General features: G+C 43.2%; 1 protein-coding gene across 1 annotated transcript in view; it reads right to left on the bottom strand.

Annotated features, from left to right (window-relative positions):
- Nucleotides 1–4,428: 4,428 nt before the first annotated feature.
- adam11 (ADAM metallopeptidase domain 11) overlaps nt 4,429–15,246 on the bottom strand; it is a gene marked incomplete at both ends in the record, with an annotated part of 51,957 nt that continues 41,139 nt past the window's right edge. The window contains 13 exons of the mRNA XM_084328661.1: nt 4,429–4,523; nt 5,841–5,952; nt 6,186–6,354; nt 6,888–7,007; nt 7,966–8,071; nt 9,406–9,469; nt 9,629–9,679; nt 10,157–10,237; nt 10,366–10,458; nt 10,605–10,676; nt 12,588–12,687; nt 13,732–13,783; nt 14,556–14,646. Of these exons, the coding sequence (XP_084184787.1) occupies nt 4,429–4,523; nt 5,841–5,952; nt 6,186–6,354; nt 6,888–7,007; nt 7,966–8,071; nt 9,406–9,469; nt 9,629–9,679; nt 10,157–10,237; nt 10,366–10,458; nt 10,605–10,676; nt 12,588–12,687; nt 13,732–13,783; nt 14,556–14,646 (1,206 nt within the window). The remainder of the gene's footprint in view (nt 4,524–5,840; nt 5,953–6,185; nt 6,355–6,887; nt 7,008–7,965; nt 8,072–9,405; nt 9,470–9,628; nt 9,680–10,156; nt 10,238–10,365; nt 10,459–10,604; nt 10,677–12,587; nt 12,688–13,731; nt 13,784–14,555; nt 14,647–15,246) is intronic.

The raw sequence follows: 15,246 nt of genomic DNA, 5'->3' as shown, positions 1-15,246 counted from the left end.
CAGTGTGTAACTTTAAGAATGGAACACATATTCTCTTCAATAAAGTAATCTTTTTGGGGTTTTATGCAAAATATTATGTTTTATGCAGTCACTACCGAAACACTGGGTGTTTTGTAAAAAATAAAGTATATTGAATATTGAGTTATAAACTAAAATGTTATGATACTGATTGGTTAAATGTATGTTCAATTTCATCAATCATTAACTCTGAAATCAATATGATCAGTGTTATGCATTTTACAGAGAAAGATTGCGTTTTGATTTTGATCTAATTGTATCAATTGAACTTTGAAATCTGGTAAAAAAAATGTTTTATTGATTTAATTGTGAAAACCTTCAAGATTTAATTTTTTTAAATACTCTTTAGAGAAGGGAAGGAAACACAATCTTAACAGGTTAATATAATACTTTTTTACTATAGTGTATTACTATGTTTCGGTAGTGAACATTTTTGGGAGAGGAAAAACATTCCAAAATAGTCTGTAAATACAATATAAAAATGTACGGTACTTTTACTAGATATATGTACTTTAGATATGGTACAATATATATTCGGACAACGTTTTTGGAATAAAACATACAAAATTTCAAAATATTTCCAACCTGACTTTGAACCAATTCGGTAGAATGGCCCAATATATCACAATACTGGGTATCATGTATCAATTTCATGCTGTATTGATATTTTTCCACACCCCCTGCTGTAAGAACTAATGCTGTATTAACAGGCTAGAAGGTCCTCAGTAGTAGAGATGGGCCATGGGAGGAATGGTGGATGATGGAGTCAGTGGGATGAGATGGAATGGGATGAGTGGGTGGGAGGTGTTGGGACGTATGGTATTTGTAAGGTTACACAGGTACCTTCCTCTCCGGATGTTTCTGCATCCAGGGAGAAATAGGAAGACATTAGGAGAAAAGACACAAGGACAGGAGACATCAGTGACAATAGGAAAAAGGAAACCTTGACAACAAAAGGAAATAATTATAGACTTGGTCAGAAGCATGTTATAAAGCCCATCAATAGTATAACCTTACATTAGAGTTGACATTAATTAAATAATAAATGAGATAATAACAATAAAGTCACTGAACAAAAATGTTCCTTTTTGATTAATGCCGTGGTCTTTAGCTATTAGCTCAAATAAAAGCACAACATGATGGGCTTTACACAGTAATATGAAAAAGTGTTATATTAAAGCTGAATTAGTAATGATTTTCATTCATTATTAACTTGTTCTCACTCTGTGGAGATATAACCAAAGCAGTGTCAAATAAGCAAAAGAAAAATATACAAATCAAGCAGACGGTTAGTCAATCAGTCAGTCAAGCCATCATTCATGTACCAATCCTATTCAAGAGCATCTCGCCAGGTCATCTGACAGTGTGATGCACTGTCGCCACATGCAGCAGGGGTAGGTCGTCGTGGCGCCACCCACATCCGTTCCATAAGGTGGGGAGTCCCAACGGGGCACCGGGTCTGCCATGCCCAGCCACAAGCCTGGGGTCTGACCACACTGGGCCTGCCATGCCCCCACCAGCATGGGGTCTGACGACCAGGAGAGGCCATCTGCTCATAGCTCATGCACACATGCAGACAGTTACCTGGTCCTAAAAGGATCGTTGATGACATATTGTGAGTAGTAGTAGTAGTAGTAGTGATTTCACTACCATATTCCAACATGTGTCGTTTTCATGTATTCAGGTTTTTTAGTGACCAGGAAAAAGTATAAACTATAATCAATATGTGTGTGTGTGTGTTAGGGCTGCACGATTCTTGCTAAAATTGAGATCACGATTCTCTCACACGATTCTTATTTTTCGTTATCATTTAAAAAAAAATCGTCATAATGTTTTAATGAGATTGCATAGATTATGAATCGAGATCACGATATTTTTTTCCGATTAATTGTGCAGCCCTAGTGTGTGTGTGTGGGATGTGCAATCCTTTTAGGTCAGAGTATACAGAGTGAACATAAGCAAGCATGCGCAGGTGGAGCAGCGGGGCAGTGCAGCAGCAAGGGCGTTCAGGTTAGGGCACTGCCTAGGGGACGGAACAAGCTAATGCAACACGTCTATGAGAGAGTGCTACAGGTGAAGCACTCAATTCAATGGGTACTTACTAGGTCAAAGTGGGGCTCACAACTCACTTGTAGTTCCAAGGTGTTTTAACACTATCAGTGCCGGCCTTGTTTACCTTTTTACCCCCTTGAATGCCATCATCCACTTCAATGTTAGTGTTAAAAACGCATAATCTATGTTTTAAATGATGGCTATGTGTCTAATCTGCCCGTCGCTTATCACTGACTTGTTTGCAGTCAACATTGTCGCAACGGATTGTTTTTTTAATCTGTTCATATCCTTTTTATAGCATTTCGAAAAGCTATCGTTCTCTCGAAAATTTCAGGGAAAATAGAAAGATTCCCCCATAAACGGCATTTATTGGAATATTCTCTAATACACTAGACACGTTGTCATTTGTCGGCCTATTTATGAATCGTTTTCAAATAAACGCTAGATTATCGATAGTATATGTGTACTTATGCACGCTATAGAGGCGGGCTGAAAAATCGATTATCTTATTTCCTCAAGATCACACACACACACACACACATACACGGCACATGCTGATATCTCAGTGAATACAGCTCTGATTACCCCAAGACTGGTAACATAGACTCCTTACCTTAGATCAGATGTTCTCCAAAAAGATTATTCCAATTCCTGATCGCCATTCCAAATATCGATCGCGTTTATTGATTGATTATTGGCTGCTGTAAATATATATTCCACGCTGCATTCCAACTCGCGATCACTTCCATGTTCATCAGACGGCTTGCCGGCACCACCTCCACAGATCCAGCAGTATAATCGAATGACCTGCAGTTACACAGGGATAGACGATAGGGGGCGGTATTTTCCCATCTGAGCTCCTAGAGGGTCTGCTGTACCAACGGGTGATGAAATATGAATTCAGATCGCTAATAAAAAAATCAAACGACAATACACGTCGTCGGCACTCAACGGGGGGTCTGATAAGACGACAATACACAGACAAAAAAAGGCAGTAGATGCGACGTTTCGACCTTACCGGTCTTCCTCAAGCATAAGTCGGTAAGGTCGAAACGTCGCATCTACTGCCTTTTTTTGTCTATTAAAACACCTTGGAACTACAAGTGAGTTGCGAGCCCCGCTTTGTTCTTGTGTATTACTGTTTTTACAGTTTGGCTCAGCACCAACAAACGGAGGATGTGCGTTATTTATTTTTTCTGAATGCTTACTAGGTCAATCCACTGCTATAATGCTGAAGGAGTAAGAGGCAGGTGAGAGAAAACTGCAAATAGGGGTACTTCCAATAAGGGCCTAGTACACCAGTAGACTAGGTCCGATAAGATGCGTAGCAGCAACTATAACTCCAGTATATACAGTATTTACAGATAGGGGACTGAGAGCTAAGAAGCACTGTTGGAAGGAGATGTTCCAAACGGTATTCCACCGTTTCTTTCCTCTACATGGGACTGTGGGAGTCAGCTAGCTTGACACCGACGGCCCTGAATCTACCATATAGAAATAAAGTAATTTGCTGTAATTTCAAACATTCTTAATTTGGATATCAGCTGGCTACTAGACAAACAAGTAAATTAAGCTAATTTGCGATCATTTGGCATAAATTGCCAATGTTAATGTCCCATAGCACAAGTGAAATAAATAAAAAGGTCTAATGTTAGACGTTGATGACGTTTCCTTGATGACAATGTGGAAATCCAGCACCGTATTTACTTCCTCATCAGTGACCAAACCAAACCAGTAAAAACCCTGCCCACAGCCAACAGTCACACTGGTCCCATGAACTGCTGTTCGTAAGCTTCCGCTATTCTGGTGCTACCTTGACTCCTCCTTCCTGTCCACTCCTAGACCGCTGGTGCTACCTTGACTCCTCCTTCCTGTCCACTCCTAGACCACTGGTGCTACCTTGACTCCTCCTTCCTGTCCACTCCTAGACTGCTGGTGCTACCTTGACTCCTCCTTCCTGTCCACTCCTAGACCGCTGGTGCTACCTTGACTCCTCCTTCCTGTCCACTCCTAGACCGCTGGTGCTACCTTGACTCCTCCTTCCTGTCCACTCCTAGACCGATACGCGCGTCGTACTGGTTCCTGCCAGAGGAAAATCTGGGTCCTACCCTGTCATTACCAGGCAGAGCTAATGGAGGACAGATGACTAAGAACAGTGAAGAGGTGCAGAATGGAGCCAGGAGGGGCGGATCTGTCATGTCATAATAATAATAATAATAATAATAATAATAATAATTTTGTATCATCTCCCTGAGCCGGGTGATGCGTTTCAGAGGGGGGGGGGGGGGGGGGGGGGGGGGGGGTGAGTGGGGGCCTCAGGTAGAAGCAGACGGGTACAGGAAAGGCATGCCAGAACTCTTACTTAAATCCCCAGCCTGTCCCCCCTAGGACTATAGCTGCCAGGAGAATAGCACCTGCGATGGACCCTATTATGATATTGGTGCCACTGGGACCTGCGCAGAGGAAGGAGGGGGAGGGGGTGCGGAGGAGGAGGAGGGGCAGAAACAAAACAACACCACTAAAAAACACACATCAGAAGACATCGTCAACAACATCAACCAACCAGAGAGAGAGAGAGAGAGAGAGATCAAAATAACACCTGCAGACAAGAGAGACAAGAGATGAGACAGACAGGAGGGGAGGGGTCCAGCACATGGGGTGTGGAGGTGGGAGAGCGGGCGGGCGGAGAGAGGGAGAGTCAGGGAGACAACAGTGAAAGGAGTAGAGGAGAGTGTGTTTATTACTTTGTTCTCTCACTCCCCCCCCTCTCACTCTCTCTTGGCTTTTTTTCCCCCTTATGAGAGCGACTGCTCAATTGCTCTGTGCCATTGGCAGACTGAAAGAAAGAAATATTGGAGATGAGGTATCTGTAATACACACAACCACACACACACACACACACGCACATATGCTCTGACTAACTAATTGTATCCCAACACTCTCCCACGCACACGCCTACATGAAAACACACTCACAACACAGACTCAGTAGGGCAACTACTTGATCTAAAACACCAATGTTAAAGATGCACTAGCCAAGATTATGGAGTCTATTTAAGTCCGAAAAACGCAACCTTTTAAGTCACTTGCTTATTCCACGTACTTGTGAGCGTGGTTAAGTCTACGTGGTCCAAGTTGTGAAACGACCGAAAACCTTAGTTGGTGCATCTTGAAACTTTCCCACAAGAATACATATACAGAGTATAATGTTAGAAGATAGCGAGGCCAAAAAGGCCGCCTTAAAAATGCAAACAGCTTGCCACTGTCCGCAAAGTGGCCGCCTCCGGGAGATTGACAGAAATGATCTTCTTTATAGAAGGTCTTCAATAAAAGTATTTTCCCAAAAATGTGTCTTGAAAAAGAGGGGTCGTCTTATAATCAGGGTTGTCTTATATTCGGACCAATATGGTAGTTGGAACTACTCTCTTGCTAGAGCAGTATAAAATAATACGCTCCACTTGGATACAGAGAGAGAGAGGTTACAGTGATGAGGGGTGCAGACTATGAGAGGGTTATGTAGGGGGGGGGGCAGATAGAGGGAGAGAGAGGTTACAGTGATAAGGGGTGCAGACTATGAGAGGGTTATGTGGGGGGGGGCAGACAGAGGGAGAGAGAGAGAGAGAGAGGGGTTACAGTGATGATGTGTGAGGACTATGAGAGGGTTATGTAGGGGGGAGGCAGATAGAGGGAGAGAGAGAGAGAGGTTACAGTGATGATGTGTGAGGACTATGAGAGGGTTATGTAGGGGGGAGGCAGATAGGTCCTAAGAACCTTTCTTCTCTGGGCCAGTTGGCACCGTGGGGTCAGGGATGGGGTCGAAGATGCTGCAGTCCTTCCCAGTGTAGTCTCTGTCACAGATACATTTCACCTCATTACTGCACGTCTGAAAGAGTCAGAGACATCCATTCAGAGAGAGAGAGAGAGAGAGAGAGATAGGGAGGGAGAGGGAGGAAGAGATAGAGAGGAAGAGGGAGAGTGACAGAAATATATGAGCAAATCTGAGAGTTGACACGACTAACACCTGTACAAGACGCGCCTTATGCGCTAAATTGGTAATTTAGTTACCTCACAAAAACAACACACAAACTTGACAATCCAAAGTGTTTCAGGACGTACCCCGTGGTCGGAGCAGGTGCGTCCAAAGTTGGATCCAGCGCAGGTGCTGAGGTTGAAGGCGGCCACCGGGAGGCAGCGTCGCTCCAGGCACATCATGTTGGGCCCACAGGGGGCGCCGTCCTCCACGTAGCCCAGGTCTGAGCCGTCCTCCAGCAAAGCATGGCCACCCCTGAACACACGCACACACACACCAGCGAAGATCAGAAGGCAGGATACACAAAGTGGTCGACTCTATGAGATCAGTTATCATCACTAATGACAGATACGACACTCATCAGTGTCCTTTATGAGAAGGTTGGTTAGCCCTCTCTGACGGAGAGGCGCAACAAACACTGGTATTTGTTCATTTTTAAGGCCCTTATTGGTAAGCTGCCTCCTTATACTACATCATTATTGAAATGGAATTTTGGAACCTATGGAACCCGTGGAACCCGTTCTAGTGACTGGCTGGTCCTTATGGTCCCCTGAGTCTGCTTGGAACAACCTTAATCTCAAACCTTTGTCAATAAAGTTGTACGTGTTTTAATTGATTTGGTAGCTTTGCCTTTTGCCTCGTCTTGTTGTCTTATTGTTATGATTTGATATGCTTTTTTTCATTTCTGTACACTCGACGTCACTGTAAATGAGGGAAACCTAACTTCAGAGTTTAAATAAAGGTTTGAAATGAAAGGTCCTGCTGCTGTGCTTGAGTGCACTGCTCACCTGCAGTCCAGGTACTTGTTCTGATGGTAGATGGTCAAGCTGGTCACCTCCCCCTGCAGGTCTCCCAGCCGAGGCTTCAGCGTCATGTTGGCACAGAACAGGAAGCCACACAGCACATCCCTGAAAAACAGGAAGCCACACAGTACACCCCTGACATCACAGAACAGGAAGCCACACAGTACACCCCTGACATCACAGAACAGGAAGCCACACAGTACACCCCTGACATCACAGAACAGGAAGCCACACAGTACACCCCTGACATCACAGAACAGGAAGCCACACAGTACACCCCTGACATCACAGAACAGGAAGCCACACAGTACACCCCTGACATCACAGAACAGGAAGCCACACAGCACACCCCTGACATCACATAACAGGAAGCCACACAGTACACCCCTGACATCACAGAACAGGAAGCCACACAGTACACCCCTGACATCATAGAACAGGAAGCCACACAGTACACCCCTGACATCACAGAACAGGAAGCCACACAGTACACCCCTGACATCACAGAACAGGAAGCCACACAGTACACCCCTGACATCACAGAACAGGAAGCCACACAGCACACCCCTGACATCAATGGAGAGCAGAGTTGAGGGTGGAAAACCAAAGGGATCCATTCATTCGCCGGATCCTTGTGCTTCTCCCCTCTGCCTCGGAAACAGTGCATGTTCTCAAAGAATTGGATTTATTTAACCAGGCAGGTAAATTAAGAACAAATTCTTATTTAGAATGACGGCATGGCGAGAGGACAATAGACGATACATACATCACAGAGGTAAGGCAAATAATTAACAAACAAACAACCAAATAAAATTACAAGGTATATAATACATGAAGCAGAACAGACAAATTACCATTAAAAGGCTGGGTGACAGGTGTGTGTAAACAACATTAAAAGTCCTTAAAAGTAGTGAGGGGGATCAATTTGTCCATATTCAAAGATCCACACATACATAAAACTGCCAATAGTGATTAGTCCCAACATTCTTAAGTGCTGAAAGGTGCACGGCAATGAAAACAAACTGTACATCAGAACAGATTGAATAAGGATGATATGACTCACGGCTTGTTACACTGCAGCCAGCCGCGACCCTCAGGACCAGGTCCACAGTTGCCTTTCTCCGTCCCCTCAGCGTTGAGCTTCTCATAACAGAACCTGTCTGCTGAATCTGAAGAGACCAAACAAACACATCATCACCACCACCACCATCATCACCATAATCATCATCATCATCACCACCACCATCACCATCATCACCACCACCACCATCATCATCATCATCACCACCACCATCATCATCACCACCACCATCATCATTATCATCATCATCACCACCATCATCCTCCTCATCACCACCACCACCATCACCACCACCACCATCATCATTATCATCATCATCATCACCACCATCATCCTCATCACCACCATCATCATCATCATCCTCATCACCACCATCAGGCATAAAAGAAAATATTGTTTGGTTCCTGTTGGTTGTCAGTTAAGGCCATGGGTAGGTAGGGTATTTATTTAATAAAAAAATGTCCCACGGCGACTATGGATAGGGAATTTCTTTATTTAATTCAAATGTTCACGACAACATGGATGCATGTACTCTGCCAGCATGTTTAATATCCATAATACTAAAGGTTTGACTAAGATTTTTATGAAACTTTATTGAGATTTTTTATTTTTTTTTAACTCATAAAATAAATTGGGTCGCACCTAAATCGGCAGAGTCGGTCGGCAACCGGAACCAAACCATTTTTTCTTTTAGGCCTCATCATCATCACCACCACCATCATCATCATCCTCACCACCATCATCATCATCCTCACCACCACCATCATCATCATCATCATCACCATCATCATCATCATCATCATCATCATCATCACCACCATCATCATCATCACATCAGAACCATCAGCCACACTGCAGTTCCAGATCTCACCTCCAGAGGCATCAAGACTACAAAACCAGATAGGACTACACACTTTTAAATCTTAAATGGCCGTTTCATGGTTTTATCAAGCACAAAGTAAACATATGCAACTGTTTTATGATCTCAGAAACCTGTGGAATGACACTGTAGTGTAGTCAAATGATTGTGACTCATCTTCGATTACGACCGTATAGACTAGAGAATTCACGTGGAACCAGATAGAGGGCACCCAACAAGCATCGGCCTGCCCTGAGTCCAGGTCAAGTGACGTTGTGTTACAACCTGACATGAATTATGGGAATGCAGGGGTATGTTCAACTTCACCAGTGTTTTGAAGCAGTTGAAATCCTCATATATTATCTCATTCCTGAAGTTTAACCAATGTAAAAAAAAAAAAAACATTCGTTTCAACCACTTTTTGGGCCTGTTAAAGACGCCCCCCAGCTCTACGGCCAATAGACAGCTAATGGACAACAGGATGTTTACTGGGGCAGGACACACTATAGGTCAGTGTACTGTACATGTACAAGGAGTAATTGTATAGATTCATCTGTACTTACTGTAACCCCAAAGTCCCTTGCACTGTCCGTCACGCGTCCTGCATCGACCTCCGTAACAGCGACCCTGAGAACACGAGAAGCAACGAGGAAAGATCAAAGATTTGATCAATTGACCTGTCTCAAACCCCGCCCTCTTTCTTGATCCTCTAATCACAACTGTTGCTTCCCTCGGAAGGGGTTTGTGATAGGTCAATTAGAAAATACAGCATAAAACAGCACTTACTTGACTGCTATCACACATGTAGCCATCCAGCTTGTGGACATTATGCGGGCACTGTAAGAGAGAAGGATATGATTTACTGTCTCTTGTTACTACAGACTCTTACTAGACACTGCTGTCAGTTTTATTACACACTACTGTCAAATCTACTACACACTACTGTCAGATCTACTACAAACTACAGTCAGATTTATTACACACTACTGTCAGATCTACTACAAACTACAGTCAGATTTACGACACACTACTGTCAGATCTACTACAAACTACAGTCAGATCTTATACACACTACTGTCAGATCTACTACACACTATTGTCAGATCTACTACACACTACTGTCAGATCTACTACAAACTACAGTCAGATCTTATACACACTACAGTCAGATCTACTACACACTATTGTCAGATCTACTACAAACTACAGTCAGATCTACTACACACTACAGTCAGATCTACTACACACTACTGTCAGATCTAACTACACACTACTGTCAGTTTAATGTCGTCTAATGCTACTGTGCAAAATTACCTGACTAGAATCTCCTGTGCAGGTCTCTGGGATATCACAGTCATTCACAGCCTCTCGACACACTGCCCCTCTGAGCTCGTACTGAAACACACCAAGAAGCTTCACGTAACAACTGGTTGCGAATTGTGAGTCACTGCAGCTGCCTTCGAAATGTCAATTAACGAGTAATACGTAAATGATGCGTTGGTAATCAGTACAGGAGGACTTACCCTGCAACCACTACAGCAGAGTCCATTACTGCACATGGCATCATGGGTAAGCGTGCACTTCTTACAGCAGGCTCCTCCGCTACGCGCGCACTCCTGCAAAAGCACATACAGCAAAGAGACCTGTCCATTCTGTTCCAAGGCAAAGCCACCCCCTCCGGTACTCACACCCTGACAGGATATGTACGCTACCCATCTGTAGCGTGTTGAAAAGCTACATTGTGCGTATATGTCAAACTCACCACCTGTGATCCACAATCACACTCCTCTCCTGGCTCCACGAAGCCATTCCCACAATCTGGAGGATCCAACAGCTGAGGGGACAGGAGAGAAATGAGGTGGGAGAGAAGGAGAAGGAGGGACAGATGGAGGGAGAGATAACAATGTGTCATGATCGCAGGGGAACGGTTGGCGGGAGGTGAAAGGAGATGAGGAGAAAAGAAAGAAAGAGACAGAAAGAAAGAATGAATTAATGAAAGAAAGAAAGAGGGTTATTCAATAACATCCTTTATTTATTCTCGAAAAATGCAATTAAGGCAGCATTGAACCGGAAATGTTTTCGTTAGCAAGGTTTTAGTGAAAATGCATGTGTTTGTGAAGTACTGAGCATACGACTGGATGAATGAGACTTGGATTATACTGTTTGCAAACATATGTTTTGATATATATATATTTTTTTTTATAAACCAAATCTCCATTAACTTCAATTCATCAAGTATTTCTACAGTTTTTTGGACTCTATGATCACCGTTCAATTAGCAGACATCAAGGCATCACAGGGTGAGTAATTGAGATACAAATGATAACTTTTGGGTGAAGTGCTCCTATGAAGATGAACAGATACTAATGTGTATTTCACCTCTCTGCTATAGGAGACCAACCCACTTTATCATACAGGATGCAGTGGTGAGTATCATATCTATCATCACCAGTAATAAATACGAGAGCAGGATGATACACCGTGTCTAGAGGTTTCAGAGGAAGAAGCAGAATTTCTATAAATCTCCCAAAACTGCTTCAACAATCCTCTTTCTGCTGGTAATCATTGGGAAACTGGTTCTGTTTCTGTACAAGAAGCCTCTTTTTTTTTTTGCTTCAATTTACTGGCAAGATTGTCTATATGGTATTTAAATGTAGAGTTCTCATCTAACCAGATGCCAAGATAATATAATAATAATAATAATAATAATAATAATGCCACAACAATGTGGAACGCCCAACCCACAGCCGTAAAATAATGTGAATCTCTCTACCCTCCTTCAAAACCGCTCTCAAAGAGCACCTACGGGTGGCTGCAATTAGAAACTGGCCCTGGTAAATGTCCAAACCCCCCAGCCACCCAGCCACCCACCCAACCCCCTCCAGTGTACAGTTTCTTCCCCTTCGAATGTATATATATATTTTTTTATATGATCTCCTTCTCTTAAAGTTTACAGTACTGTATATTTGTATGTCTTGCATGTCATACATGTCTTGATGAAACAGTACTGTATATCTGTATGTTGTGTATGTCATAAATGTCTTGATGAATTGAAAATGGGGGACCCTGATGTAAACAAGACAAACGTCTTTCTCTGGTCTCCATCCCCTTAACAATTGTTTGTATTGAGCCATACTGTATTGTACCCATTCTGCAATCTGTTAATAAAGTTTCCAATCAATCAATCAATACATGAAGATGAACTTGACATCCACTGAAAGATGAGACAATATCATTAATATAAATGATAAATAAGACAGGACCCAGGATTGATCCCTGTAATCTGACTGGGCTTTCCCAGTGTTCACACACACTGAATTCTCTCAGACAAATAGTTCTGAAAACAACTGCAAGCATTTGCATCAAAACCAACGCTGTGTAGTCGTTTCAAAAGAAAAGAAGAGAAGAGTCAACTGTATCAAATGCTTTTTTGACAGATCTACAAATAGGGCAGCACAATGTTTTATTTTATCTAGGGTGGATACTATAACATTCACAACTAAAGCAGTGGCTGAGATCGGCATGGAATACAGAGTGATTTGAGAGAAATGCTTTGAGTTGGTTATGAAAGAGAGAAGATGTGTAAAACGGCCACTGAGTGGTAAGTAAACATGAGATCCGAGGGAAACTAGGCCATAGGGATAATTAATATGCTATAAATGCTACACATAACAGTACACAGAGGCTCCACTCCACCACCCACCAGGCCAGGCCGGGTCTCACCCTCCCCCCACCCAACACTCACCTTGTTGGGCTTGTTGAACAGACAGCTGCCGCCCCCCTGGAGCAAGAACTGGATGTACTCATCCATACTGCAGCGGGAAAACTTCCTGGGAAGGTAGTATCTACATGTACACACACACACACACACACACACACACACATGAACTACCCACCCCAGTTAGGACAGCCGAAACCCGCCCAATATTTCGCCGTCGACTAAGGACGCACTTCTTCAACCATTATCTGAATAAAAAAATAAAAAAAAAATAAAAAAATCTAACCCTAACTAACCTTACTGTCATGCACTTGTCCTAATAAACTAACCTACACTGTAGCACCGTAGCACGCAACACTTTGATGAACATTGTTACTCAGCTGATAGACTTGTGCCCTTCCTGATGACTTGTCGTACAGAACTTGTAAGTCGCTTTGGATAAAAGTGTTAGCTAAATGACTAAATGTAAATGTAAATGTACAGTAAACAGGACAACTACAATACATCTTCATCCCTCCATGCTACACATATCATTCACTCCACACTAGACATCACTAACACAGGACCCATAGTCCCAATGGTGCAGTAGAGAGAGAAAGACAGTCCAGTCACCTTACAATCTGACAGGAATATTACCATCTGTACTAAGATATGGCTAAGATGAGTGTGTTCCATCTGATGCAGACTAGAGTCCAAATGAGTCGTGCAGTAAATGCTTTTCTTTTCTTTTTCATCATTGCAGAGAATGGGCCTCCCACATGGGAAATAATCTATTAGTAATTCTCTCACGGTGTGGCCTGTAATGTTCAAACAAATTGCTTAAAGTATCAAAATAATTACCGCAATTATCATCGACTTGGCTCGACCTGATTAAAAGTCAAAGCAACTCAGACAGCAAATGTCCTGGTCGACTGTAGTTTGGGGGTTTCAAGTGTCTAATTGAGTGAAATGAACGGAACAAATTATAACCTAGATAGATTCTGTCAGGAAACAGAATGTGATCGTCTGCTAATGATACTACATTAGCTATAAAAGCGGAAGGGATGTAGAGTGCTTTTGTGTGTGTGTGTGTGTGTGTGTGTGTGTGTGTGTGTGTGTGTGTGTGTGTGTGTGTGTGTGTGTGTGTGTGTGTGTGTGTGTGTGTGTGTGTAGTGATGTGTTGATTTCTTACCCAGTGTCTTCCATGATGCAACCCAGCCAGGCATCAGGACACCTGCAGTCCCCTGGGGGGGGGTAGAAGAGAGAGAGAGAGAGCGAGAGCGAGAGAGAGAGAGAGAGAGCGAGAGAGAGAGAGAGAGAGAGAGAGAGAGAGAGAGAGAGAGAGAGAGAGAGAGAGAGAGTACTGTAAGATCAATACATTCCTGGATGGGGTAACTGAATATTCCGACCAGTTAAAACCAGTTAAAACCTCCCGTCGTAGCATGTCACCCGCTGGAGCGATTCAGGGAAAATACATTTCCCCAAGAGAAAGAACACCTGAGATACAGTACGATAACTATGATACCCTTTAATGAATATTGACATATTTTCTAAACACAGTGGAACGAGAAGTCTGTCTCCCACTGTGCTCCCTCTTGTTGGCACTGATAGATGAAGCTAATGCTTCCTCAACATTAATCAGCCAGCTTCATTGTCCTCTGGGTGCGACGCTCTAATCCTTCCCCTCTTGGTCTTAGGTGACTAATCACCTAATGGTAGAACTCTAATTAACAGGCAGACCAGCAGAGAGAAAGACCTGCCAGGCTAAGATACCAGCGCCTGAAATATTCCCTCCCATCCGCTATCTGGCCCTTCCAACCCCAGTTTATCAATCCCCACCGTGCCACCTTCCTCTGCCTGTCTTACCCTGGCCAATCTCTCTCTCCATCCATTGTTAATTCGGCACAACCCTGGCTTCATAGATCCTTTTATCTATCCTTCCCTCCCCCCTCCTCTCATCATCTCTCATTCCCTCTGGTTCGTTCCGTCTTAAATCACACATATCTCACTCGTTACCTGCTGAGTTGCGTGCGTTGTTCCACTTCATCCCTATGTTCTGACCAAGGCTCTGGCACAGTGTGATGGCCATCGGACCCACGTTCCCATACTGGAACAGTTACGCACAGAGAGGCAACAATTTTCTCATTAAATAGGAAGCTATATAGTAGATATAGATTCCTTCACAGAATGTACAAAGACTATAGATGAACTAGGGATGTACTGATGTGTTTTTAGACTACTGTATCCGTATCTGATACATTTTTCCCACCCACGAAGGCCAATATCAATGATCAATTGTAAAAGGAAATCAATAAATAATTGTGTCCAAATGGAGGTACAAAACAGAGCTTTGCAGACATGCCTACCTGTATCTTCACACAATCTAGTGGTATCATGGGGGTGATAACACTGCTACTAACAAATAAAGGACACAGCCATGTAAAAATCTAAAGTCCTTAGTGCTATTGTGTTGTTAACACGGAACTTGTATTAAGTGCAGGTGCTGTAAGTGGTATCTTCTTTGCTAAAATAAGTGGTCTACATATTAAAATAATAGCTCTACATTCCGACAGCCATCGCTGATATAGATTGTCTGCGCAGTAACATGGGTCTCCCAGTCTCCCTGCTCTGCAGTAAAGAGAAAATACATTTTATGGTATCCCCTCCCACTTTATCCAATCAGGAGAGAGAACCCCACACTGCAAAA

The sequence above is a fragment of the Notolepis coatsorum genome (genome assembly GCF_963971535.1).
Source record: "Notolepis coatsorum genome assembly, chromosome: 14".
Classification (NCBI taxonomy): Eukaryota; Metazoa; Chordata; class Actinopteri; order Aulopiformes; family Paralepididae; genus Notolepis; species Notolepis coatsorum.
This window is presented reverse-complemented; position numbering and strand designations above follow the sequence as displayed.